This window comes from Heliangelus exortis, chromosome 7 (assembly GCF_036169615.1).
Source record: "Heliangelus exortis chromosome 7, bHelExo1.hap1, whole genome shotgun sequence".
In the NCBI taxonomy this organism is placed as follows: Eukaryota; Metazoa; Chordata; class Aves; order Apodiformes; family Trochilidae; genus Heliangelus; species Heliangelus exortis.
This window is the reverse complement of record NC_092428.1, coordinates 29,788,257-29,800,782: the sequence shown is the minus strand read 5'-3', so window position 1 is coordinate 29,800,782 and position 12,526 is coordinate 29,788,257. Positions and strand designations below refer to the sequence as shown.

Genomic DNA, 12,526 nt, shown 5'->3' with positions numbered 1-12,526 from the left:
CTCAACACCATGGGCCCAGCACCATCTTTTGATTCCACTTTTTTTTATTAAAATACCTCATGTATATTGCTCACATTAAAATACAGCAGTTTAGTTTTAAATAGAGCCACAAGTATAGACACTCAAAAAAAACCAAAAACAAAAAAAACCAACCCATACCCACATCACTTTAATAAAACAAATAAATATATTCAATTTGTTTATCAAAGTTTCAGACCACCGGGGGTTAGATGATGGTAACTTCAGACACACTAGGAGTCCTAAGACTGTTCTACCCTAGCTTTATGACACTATTTTTCTTGGAACACCACATGCAGCCTATCTACAGTACATGGACTAAAACAGAGGCACTGGGTCTATCAGGGTGGTTATAGTTATAAACCCCAGCACAGGAAGATCCTGCTTTACAGTAGCTTTGGGATCATCTCCTACACTAGCAGGGCATGGGAAGGCATTTCTGGGAAAGAGTCATTTGGATAGATCTCATCTTTTGACACCCACAGATACAGGTTTGTCAGAGGGTTTTTCAGCCAATCCCAAGGACAAGTGGATGCTTGGCTTTATCCTGCAAGTATGCAGTGCCTGAGCTGGTAAGGAATTTGGTTTTGCTAAGATGCTAACATCTATGCACTAATGCAACACTGATTTTATGAAACTTGCCTTCTGGGTTAGAAGTTATTTGGACTCTTGCATCTGGCCGGTTTATACATCAATTATAGCACAGAGGGACACAATGCCAGGAGGTCAGGTATCAAGCTTGTCTTACTTCACACAGAGACAAAAGTAAGAGCAAATCAGCATGATCTGGGGAAGAAAAAAACTAAAAACCCCATGGGAGAATAGCTTTAGCGTGGGCAAGACAGAAAACATTTGCTCCATTTCCCCTCACCTCAAAACAAGTTAAAAAAAAAACTAAAATTTGCACTGCAGGATCAGGGGGGTTTCAGATTGGAACTATAATCTTTATCTTTACTGAAAGTGTCCCAGGATGTGTGGGAAGAAAAAGGAGACCAAAAAGAAAAGAAGTCTTCATCTCTGGTTAACATAATTATATTCAACAAAAATGCACCAATTCCCATTGTAGAGGCACAATTCGTAGACAGCTGCATCTAAAATTTCAATGGAAACAAGTACAAATACTAGTCCAAAAATAAATAAAATGTAATTTACCAGTAGGTTATTTTGCTGGTGCAGTGCAAGGTAAGTAAGGTCACAGAAGTGCAGTGTCACCTTTATAGTATAAATACTTTCTACAGAAGTCAGAAGAGCTACAAAATTAGTCTCAAAAAAACCAAACAAACAAAACAAAACAACCAAAAAACCTGTGCAACACATTGAAGACAGACAGCATGCTTATTTAAACCCAGTGTCTAAGCTACCTCTTTAAATAGGTTTTACCCTTCTTTTGTCTCAGCTGCCCAAGGGAATTCTGAAGCTTGGTCAGAACCAAATTCATCCACACATCCGACTCCCTGTAAACAAGTTCTCTAGATTATTGATCCCAGTATTCAGTAGCAGTTCATGTCACAATGAGTCCTGATGTCATTTTTTTTTGTTTTTTTAGTTAGTGTTCTATTAAAAGCCACAAGTAAAAGAACACTTCCTAAACCAGCAACTAGATTTGAATTATTCGTGTCTGGCATTGCGTAAACATTTCTCTCAGTTCTTTTTGTTTGATTTCATTGAGAGCTTCTGGCTCTGCAGGGCTCTTCTGGACCTTTGCCACAGCAAAATTAATCCCTTGAGTCAATCCTGCTTGGGTGATGTTAGCAACCTGGACCATGGAACTGCGGATTTTAGCAAAGGGGGATACAGCTCTGCTGCTGCTACCATCAGCTGGAGAAGGAGTCGTGTGGAGTCCTGGCTCAGGGTTACCAGACACAGACCCTGGGCTTCTATGAGATTTAGTGAAGTCAGTCCCACCAACAGCTAAGAGCTGAGGATTTGGCTCAGAAGACTGCACATCCAACTTAGATGGCCTGGAAGGAACATCTCTGATAGCTTCAGCCTTGGCTTCTGCCTTCTTAGCTGTATTGTTGCTACTTTGATTTATTACATGATGGGGCTCCTGAGAACCAGCCTCAGCCTCCAACACATCTGACACCTGATTTTGAGCATCCTGCACGAACCTCTGGCAGTACACATCAATAGGTTTAGCAAACTCCATCTCCACCTGCTCAGCAGAAGGGGTGGGTATGTCTTCACAGCCAGCCTGGCTATCCTGGGACACATGGACATCAGAGGGAACAGGAATGCTGATGTTCATGTCAGTGCTGCTTATGGACTGGGAACGACTGCCCAGGCGTGGGGCTGAGGCAATGATCCCACAGCTGGGCAGGACATAATCTGCCTGCCCCATGTTCTCCAGAGAGTCTGAGAGTTGGGTGTCCTCATCAGATTTAGAATTAGTCAGGAAGTCGTCAGAGTGGAACGAATCATTATCAGATACTTCTGTATCAGATTCAGTATGGACTTTAGCATCTGCCACTGGGTTCTCCAGAGTTTCCAGGCTACTATCTGATTTCCACAGGTTCACTTTCAAATTTGGTTTTAAGAAATTGACTTTCACCTCAGGTTTGGTGAAGCTGCCTAGCTTGCGGAGATTGCTGATGTTGACATTTGACTTGGTTTGTTTCACTTTCTGATTGAGAGATGAGAACTTGCTCAGGAGGTAATTCTTGCCTTGAGCCAGGGACCCTCTGTTCTGAGACCGAATGCCAATGATGTCTTCATGAGGTTTACTGCTCTTCCTGGAAGAAGGGAGAAAAAAAAAATCTGTAAAAATCCCCTCTTGTTTATAAACACCAAGTATTTACCATTTTCCAGTCTATTTCCAGGATATATGTGGACATTCCAGTAACTATGTGATCCTCTCCTGACATAACTGTATCCATCCAAGCTAATCAAACTCAAAATGACAAAAACAAAGGAGGGCTGCTACAGAATGGCAGCCAAACAAGAGGGAAAGTTATCTTCTCCAGGCATTTTTAGGTTTAGATGGCACTAGATCTGAATTCTCTGTATTTGTAAACCTGACTTTGTGTATGCTGTACCCAAAAGCCAGAGTTAACAAATATTCAGTTTTCAGTACCCCTAAAAAAGAATTTCTTCTTACACTTACTACTCAGCTGGAAAAAGAAGCTGAAATAGTAGCCCAATAATCAAATACAGAATAAATTTATTTCAGCAAGTGCCCTAATAGTTTTTGCCTGACAATTGACAGTTGTGCTGCACAGCACATTTTTTAGTAGCTCACACAGTCTGATTGGAAGGGTCCAAAGCAATGCAACATATTGCACTTGAAATGGTAAAATGTGCTAAACTTCAGCTTCTCTTCAACCTCTCTTATTTCTGCTTCATTGTCCTTTGCAAGCAAGTTCCTCACTGTTAACACCTCACCAGTATTTACAGATAATGGTTACTTCTGTTTAATGTTAGATTGTTTTCTTTAATGAGTCAATTGTCAAAAAATTCTAGCAAGGACTTGAGCTGTGCTTTCACATTCTCTTTTCTCTTACTGGACTTGCAAAGCAAACTCCTGTGCCATTAAGTTCAAATAGGGAAAATGAAATTTGACAAACTAACCACAAACCACCTGATTTGCACTATGATGTTTACATTTGGTAGTCTATCTTATCTATAAGCACACACCTAAAATTATAAGCAAGGATACTGTAAGTGCTTTCAGTCAGTTATTATTGGAGGCAGGGCACAGACAAATGAACTCCTAGCACAGTAGCTGGATGTAGATGTTTGTTTGATGCATGCGACAGACCAAGAGTGCAGAAGTGGGGCAGAGAAGGTTCACACCATTTAAGGACTCACCTCTCCAGCTTCTTCTCAATAATGGGCACATCTGATCCCATTGCTTGCTTTGTGATTCTCAGCATTTCTGCAATGCACTGAAGAGTGTCTGAAATCCAATTAGCAGCCTGTCAGACACTGTAAAAAAACCTTAAAATCCCACATTCCAAAGCCTAAAATTAGGCCTGTTTTTGTAATGTAATTAAGTCAGTTTATTTGACATGGTTGGGTTCTTTCTTTCACCCTACAAGTTCCAATGCTGATTTAAAGCTTACAAAATAAGCTTAAAGAATGTCCTTAAGACCTAAATACTGGATGTAAGTGAATCCCTGCCAAAATTCATCATTTATAGAAGGAACAGAAGCAATCATATGTAACTCTAATCCGTGTTGACCAAATTCAGTGCTCCAAGTAAGAAAGTGTATTTTTTGCCTTATTAGTGTTCATTTCATTTCAAGCAAGAACATTTCTAGACATTGATTTCACTAAATAACATCTTCCACTCTTTAAGAGCTAACTTAAAATACATTTAATCAGTTTGGGGAGCAGTAAAGATCTGGACATGGGAATGTCTTGGTAGAATTGAAAGAACTGAACACATCTCTCTAGAAGAGATATGTTGCTTTAAAGCCATACCTGAAAATTATTTTAAAACATTAACATCCTGGTGTTCACTCAGAAAGCCACATGCAGAGCTTTTTTGTTGGTTCCCTACCCAACTGGATTACATTAAAATACCCTCACATTAAAATACCCTCACATTAAAATACCCTCACATTAAAATATATCTGTTTCTTCAGCAGTTACTGATCCCAGGCTCAGTGGAAGCAGTATTTCCTAGAGAAACACCTGCATACTGAATCAATTTTTAACTTTTTTTTTACCCATGAAACAAACCTTTTCCATCTTCCTCTGGGTTGCGTACCACAGCTCTAAGAGTGTGAAAATACCCACTCATTTCTTTGTATTTGTAATGCAGCCTCATGCAAGAGAACTTGGGTTTGCCAAAAAGAGTAGGCTCAGGCCCTGAGAAAAAAGGAGGAGATGAGAAATCTTTAAGCAAACACTGAAAGAGATATTGCAAATACTGGACCTAAATGTATGCTGGAGTTGACAGCCTTCTTCAGCATCAAAAGCTTTATGTTTTCTTTAGAGCAGGATGGACACTTCAAATGAAAGATTGTCACAACTAAACAATTACTTCCAAACAGCAATTAGACTCTGTGTACTTCTACTATACTGCAGCTTGATTTATTACAGTTCATCCTTCCAAATAGAAGGAAGCAACTCAACAACTATTACAGCTTGTGTTTTAAGACTCCCTGCAGGAGTTAAAGGGAAAGGTAATATATTTTTACCAAGTGGAAGCAAACTTTCAAGATTTAGACCAAGCATTTCAACCCTTCAACAACCTGCATCATATCTAGATCACTGAACCTGGTGGGTTTTTGTTTATTAGGCATTTGGTGTGGATGGTTCAACTATATCCTGTAAATCAGGATGTATTGTGGATCTCCACAATACAGAAGTGAGAGAGAAATTACACAGACAGTGAAAGTCACAGTAAGGAGATGACGAAATCACTTTGCATTAAAAACCCTAAGGGGGTGTGGGTAGGAAACTGGTGACAAAAATTTCCCTTCCTTCTCTTAAACTGAAGCAACTTCTGCATCTGCAAAGCCAAAGATAAAACATCTTTAATGCTTTCAGCTGAAAGTGCTGGATTTAGCCTGCAGATGCTACATTTCTTAATAAATTAATCAGCATAACAAGGTTATTGCACAATAATATCTTTCTCAAGGTCTGATATGAAACAAGAGTTGTAAAAAAATCCCAAAAAAACTATGCAGCAGATCTGAAGTACAATTCAGAACCAGCTGCTGTATTGAAGAAAGAGTGCACTGAATGCACAAACCTTTGATTCATTACAGAATGAAGCTGATCAAATTCTTACTGCCAACAAGTTTAGAACCCAGCAGTGATCACAGTTTCCATTTCAAGCAGCAGTAAAACACAGAACTGAAAGTGAACAGGCTCAACCCCAGCATCTGTTGGCAGCAAGGAATCACATTCCTAATTCAGGTGAAGCACACAAAACACATGCAATATATTGATGTTTCAATATATTTACAGAATACTTTAATAAGGGCTCAAGCTATTCTTAAGAGCATTCAAGAAATATATATGGTGACTACATTCTTACCTATTTCTATTTTTTCCAGAGCTTCAAGACTTAACCTTTGGTACTGATTCACCTTGTCGACTTCATCATCATAACTAGAAAAACAAAGAATCAGACTTTAATGCTTCCTGCTGATCTATAACAAAGCTACTGGAAATAAACTGCATGTGGTAAGACAAAGTGCTGACTTACTAGGCCATGTAGTAGGCAGAATTAGAAAGTAACAGCAGAACATCCACATCCTTATGAGTGGCATCAATGAGACTATGGAAGAGAAAGAATGAATCAAGGGGAGGTTTTGATTGCACAGCTCTAACCCATCCCCAGCATATTTTTGGGACATTTTTGCAGCTGAAGGCACATTACAACAAGAAGTTTCAGTTCTGGTATGTTAGGTTATCTTGTGTGATGCTGCTACCTCTTCACAGGCACAAGAAAAAAAACAAGTCAGGAGAGACAACTCAGAAGCCAAAATGTGATGTGTCATTAGGCTTACCATACAATAAGTGGATCCATATAAGCAACACCCAAACCTGGAGCTACCCAACAGCTCAAACAGGTCAGCAGCAGGTCCAAAATAAACAGAAGACCCACAAGATATTAATAAAGACTGGAAAAATACCTCAGACTATTGTTAAGTGATGAGTCAGGGATTTGACTAGTATCATAACATCCTGCTTTGGTATTTTTAGAAGCTGAAGTTTAACCTGAGGAAGATCAAACCACTAATTTTCTTTTATAAGTTAGTGAACTCAAAACTTGATAAGACAACTTATCAATGAGGTTAGAGTTCATTTCTCATGAAGAAAAATCTAGGTTTTCCTACTCCCAACTCATTACACAAGAATTTAATCTGATCAGATCCAGCTCTGAAGTCAAGTTCCACTTTCCCTAAAAAGCACTAAAGAACAACAGTTCCTCAAACAGCCCCATCTGGAACAAAGGGTGGTTACAAGTTCTTCTTGGTGCCTACCACATCTTCTTGGCCTACCACATTTGATGTCTCAAAAGCAATTCCAGAATGCATCATGTTTATAGCACTGGGAAAAATACATTATGGGGACCTTTCCTTTTACAGTCACAAGCATTAAGTCCCTTTAAAGAACTCTGTCATCCTACAAAACTCTCCACTTGTACTCTGTTAACACACCAGCCAAAGTAATTTAACATAATTTAACAAGTAATTAAACAGAGGCAGGATTAATTAACAGAGGTGTCACAGTAATAGCTGATCAATTATGACTTTATTCAACAAACCTTGGATCACAGTCAATAAGTGCCCACCCTCCATGGAATTTTTCATCATCTGGTAAGAGCATTTTCATGTAGCTCTGCAGCAACTGGCTGATCAATTCTTGATGGCTTCTCAGGTTCTCCTTGTGCAAGGCTTCATGCTCTTTCTCTTTTGTAAATATGGAGTAAAGATCCTCTGTTACAGGGACACCCTGCATCAAATCTAAATAAATCACAGAAAATCTCAAACTAGGAACCAGCAGTTGAAAGTTATATATAGCAATAGTCTGATTTATCTGTAAATTCCTTCCAAATGTTTCATACTGGAACATCCTCTAGAAAAATGGTTACTTATTCTGAATAGAATGTTGCCTGAAGCTGAAAATTCAGTAGGTACTACACCGCTTTCTCAGTGAAAAGCAAGAATTAACTCACCACTTTAAGAAACACCTGCTACACAAATTTAACTTTGTCTACCAGAGAGATGTTACAAGATAGTTAATGCAAAAATGAAGCTAGAAGCAAATTCTACACTGCATATTCAGTCCCTCTGAACTGAATGTTGCTTGATTTCCAGTTGGAAAATGACTGTTCCATATGGTGCTTTCAAACTTCAGAAAAGTTCAGTCAAAAAGAAAAAGCCAAGCTGATTTCAATAAACTTTTCTAAATACCAGTTCAGCTAAGGTGAAATTGTACTCTTACCTATGACTGCTTGCCTGTAAGCATCCCTGAAACGATTCAAGTAGTATCTGTTTGCAGAGTTCACTCCATCCTTCATTACCCCAGCCAGCTTTCTTTCCCCAGTCCTTGTGAAGTCACCCTGTCACACAGAACAAGCAAAACACACACACACACACAAACTTTGAAGCAGCAGCCTCAGCTCAAAAGCTTTGGCATTCTGAAAGTCAGAACTGAACTGAGATTGCACCTCAGAAGTTACAAGTTGAGTAACCATTTCATACAGAAGTTGTAAGTTTTCAAAGAGCAGCTACTTCTCATGGTATTATTTGACTCTGCAGAGAATCTTATGTATTTGACTGACTCGTGATTCAACATAACATCCCAATGGAAAACAGTAATTTGGACATGCACCATGGCTAACATGACAGCAGAACTCTCAAGACAGTCACGGGCATGTTTAATACCTAAAAAAAGCCTCTTATTTTTTCCCCTTCACTGTAGAAGGAACACGACTGGAACAACAGAGAAAAATGGAGCTCGCTGAAAAATTGTTTTCATCTTCTCTGCTTCTGCTACCAAAACACAACACAGTGAAGGAAAATATTAGATACCCTCAAAGCTCAGAAACAAAGGAGAGTTTCTAGGCCATGGAAGGCTTAGAATTTGAATAAAAAGCAGTTTTGGTATTTACAATTCATTAAAGGATTCTATTTGCAGAGAGACACTCTGGACACTGGCACAGAGCAGTTTTAAAAGCCAAGCCAGCTACTATGAAGAATATTTCAAGTGTTTCACAAAATACCATAATTAAACTGCAAATAAATTTAAGCCATGAATGTCAATGGCAAGTTGTGAAATCTTTAAACATGGCTGTAAATTTAGATCTGCAAATCAAGTTCTGTGATTCAGATAAAGCCAAAAATATTTACCATCAATAGGAGCATATCAGGCTCATTTTTATTGGGGTTTTGTTTTTGGTTTTAATGTTAATACAGTAGATTAATCAGAGGTCAGTAGAGAGACGAAAAATATTTCAATGTTAAGCATGTCCACTATAATGGCTTTCCCAATGCCAACAACCAGGAATACTAAAAATTGTTCCACCAGTGAATATGCAGACAGAAAGTAACTTAAATTCTACGACTTCTTAAAGGAGTAGGAGTGAACAGCAAGGAGTCTCATTCCAAACTTCTGATCTTGCTAGACAGACTGCCTTACAACTACTTCAGAAATGTCTTTGAAAGTATAACTAATCAATATCATCCTACATATCCTGATATTCAGTCCTTCAGAGTATTTTTGAAGTACTGTACCCACTTAAAAGTAGTATAAGCATGTTTTACTTTAAACAGAAGTAATGCTTAATACAGAACTTAAACTCCTAGCTCAACCATGCTCTGTAGGCAGACATGAAATGAAAAAATGCAGTTAAACTACAGCACTGTCACAGGACACTTGGACACTGAAGTCTCCTCCAATTCACACATAAGTGCGACACAAAATATTCTCCCACTGCAAGGTCTCCTATCTCTTCAAGACAAACCCAAGCAGAATGTTTGGCTAATTTTGCTACACATACAAGAGTTCTCCATTGGATATAAAGCCTGTAATGTAACATACAATGCATTCTCAGAGCAATTAACACCCTTCACTCTTTACCTTTAAGGCTGCTGTGCCAGCGTACTGCCGGCTTATGGCATCTCCATTGTTGGCCCAAATTATCTGGTAAATTCTGTTGCATTTCACTGGCAAAGGCTGTTCTGGTGGCATCACACCCAGTTTTTTGAGCTGGAATAAGACATACACATTAATGTAAGGTTCAAGATAAAAATAATCCCCAGTATGAAAGCTTGATAAAGAAAACAAATATTTGCAAAGCACTGAATTGTTGTTTTATATGATCTGAAAAAAGGAACCCATTCTGCTAATTTGTTAGGTTGTATTAATTGTTACCAACTAATCACCAGTTCATTGTTGAACTTCATATCACTGGATGAAGCAGTAATATATTAATTACGACAGTCAATCTTGAAAAAAATGAGCTGAAGGAAAAGTTACTCCAGATAACTCAAGATAGAAGACAAGATTCAATTTTCTGAGAACTATTACAAGAACAGACAGCACAGAACATTAACATGGATAAACAAGTTAATGTTTTCTATTGCAAAGGCATTTGTGACCCCAAAGGCCTGAAAGAAAAGGAATCCTTTTCCATTTACAAGAAAGGCATACCAAGTTCTTAATATTTGCTTCCAGACACTAAAGCAAATGTAGTGGCACAACCTTGAGCCTTACTCCTCCCCCAAAACCTTAAAATTAAGTATGCTGTGCTTATTATTAATGCTAGTGCATTTTGGTCAGTAGCACTGATGCTGAAAGTAAGATAACTTACTCTTCAGAACAACCAGTACTTAAGTTTTTCCAAGATAAGTCTTGCGTACACACAGACTTAAGCCTTTTAAATTGGTAAAGCAGCACAAACACAAGTGCAATCCAGTCACTAAATGTCAGGCCAGCTGCAGGGATAACTTGAAGTTTGCCTATGATATAGTCCAATTTACAACCCATTAAAAAAATGCTCAAGCACTCTTTCCAAGTCAGATGAAAAATGATACAAGCCTTCTTGTTGACTTTGAAAGCCCTATCAAATTCCCAGCTGAGAGAAAACAAGTCCTGTGGTACCAAGGAAGTGCAAAGGCAAGGTCCATATAATTCTTATATTCCAATTTCAATTTATGCCAGTCACCTCCAGTGCTTGGGGCATTTCTCAGTTCTGAATTGATTCCCAAGTACATCAGCTATAATATGAGAGGCACACGAGCAGCAGATCACAAGCTAATACTGCAGTAATGATTATTGAAGTCCTCTGAACAACAGCCTATGTTCAAAGGATAGATTGCCTTTGAACTCACAGGGTTAACATAGAGAAAACCTTTTCTAAAATAATGACTGTGGGACTGCTAGTCCTGTCCCTTGTTCTTAACACTCTGTGCAAGGAGTTCATTAAGGCAGATAACAAACAGGAACTGCCTGATTCAATGGTTAAAGCCATTCATTCTTCAGCCTAATGAAGAACCCACTTCATGCTCTGTGGTACACTTTAAGCACAGTCAGGTTTGTTCATTTTGGCCTGGGCTCTAACTGAGGCTTCACGATTTCAATTACAGTACCACTTAGTCTTCATAAGGGAAGACAATTATTACTGAGCTTCTGTATCAAAAAGCAAATGGGGAGCAGGGCAAAGAGGTGGAAGACTAAAGGAAGGACTCTCAGTCTTCTTGGGAACATCTTCCCCATAGAGGAAGAACTGTTACAGATCATGGATTCAGCCACTAAGGATATTTACATCATTAATTACTTATTCCCCTACACCCAGAAAAGAATCTCCCTGCCTGCTGCACTACAGTATCTTAATTCAGAAGTGCTAAAATGGCATCCAACTTCTAGTTTGATTTCAGTCCTTTAACACCTCATTTGAGGGAGGGATTTAATGTGAGGGGGTTTTGTTTAAGCTCTGTATTACTGCACAACATAAAGTTACTAAATCAAAACAAGAGACTCCTCTCCATGTGGACAGTCATTCCCTCTCTGCAGGAGGGGTCTAGGCCACACTGTCTTAGAATTATTTCAAATTCTTTTCGCTGCTTTCGGCTTCATGGTGTCTCCAAGTAGCTTGCAAAATCTTTTTCAGTAGAGGTTAGTTCAGCATTTTTCAAACAGTGTGAACAAGTTCTGATGTACTCGGTACTTAGAAAAGGACACTGGTTATACTTGCCTGCTGTTCCATGACCACTCTTGCAATAGCAGCCTGCACAACATTTGTGCGATCCAGGCAGTCCATGCAGTTAACTCGAAAAATTCCTTCCTGCTTACAAATCACACCAGCTTGATCAACCCTTTCAACAAAAAAAAAAAAAAAAAAAAAAGCATACTGAGACACTTGTAATCCAGTGTAATTTATCAGCTTCGACAAAAAGCAGACAATTTTACTCATGAAATCCTAGTTTCCCTCATCACACCAGCCACACCCCAACTCTCAAGATTAGGCACTTAATGTCAAAAACCTAGAACCCAACAATAATTGCAGAAGCCCTTCATTCAGCATATATTGAGCAATATACAGTCAATTATGAATGACTGCAGCCATACTCATTCCCAAACTATGTAACTTTTTATCAGTTAACACCAAAGGTCAAGCTTTTCTACTCTTCTCAATAATGTGGTTGGTGTTCAAGTTTGCGGCTCAAGTACAAAGTGGTTCAAGTTAAAGATAAGAAACCCTAAAAGCCTCAAATGCAATAAGCTTCAGGCAGAAAACAGAATCTGAGAACTTTTGCTGTTATGTGTGTAGAACACCAATACTTCAGAACACAAAAACTCTGAAACAAAAACAAGCTGGGCATAAAGAGAGGAATGTAAAACATACCAGTAAAAAAAAAAAAAAAAAAAAAGGCCTCAGAATAAGTAGTGCTTGATTTTTTTTCTACAAATATTTACTTTGTAAAACATTTAAGTCTAAAAACATTTAAGTACCTACCAGCACCACTTCATGTCAAGAATAATATCATGGATGGCATCAGTCAGAGTTTGAACATTCTCAAACTTCATTCCTCGGCTAAAATAC

General features: G+C 38.6%; 1 protein-coding gene across 3 annotated transcripts in view; it reads right to left on the bottom strand.

The window, feature by feature from the left end:
- Nucleotides 1-94: 94 nt before the first annotated feature.
- Nucleotides 95-12,526, bottom strand: part of INPP5F (inositol polyphosphate-5-phosphatase F) — a 35,283-nt gene continuing 22,851 nt past the window's right edge. For all 3 annotated transcript variants that reach the window (XM_071749539.1, XM_071749542.1, XM_071749541.1), the window contains 10 exons: nucleotides 12,440-12,517; nucleotides 11,678-11,798; nucleotides 9,562-9,690; nucleotides 7,924-8,041; nucleotides 7,244-7,442; nucleotides 6,179-6,250; nucleotides 6,008-6,081; nucleotides 4,702-4,830; nucleotides 3,826-3,913; nucleotides 95-2,750 (listed from right to left, as the gene is read on the bottom strand). In XM_071749539.1, coding sequence (XP_071605640.1) covers nucleotides 1,616-2,750; nucleotides 3,826-3,913; nucleotides 4,702-4,830; nucleotides 6,008-6,081; nucleotides 6,179-6,250; nucleotides 7,244-7,442; nucleotides 7,924-8,041; nucleotides 9,562-9,690; nucleotides 11,678-11,798; nucleotides 12,440-12,517 — 2,143 coding nt within the window. In that variant the 3' untranslated portion in view covers nucleotides 95-1,615. The remainder of the gene's footprint in view (nucleotides 2,751-3,825; nucleotides 3,914-4,701; nucleotides 4,831-6,007; nucleotides 6,082-6,178; nucleotides 6,251-7,243; nucleotides 7,443-7,923; nucleotides 8,042-9,561; nucleotides 9,691-11,677; nucleotides 11,799-12,439; nucleotides 12,518-12,526) is intronic.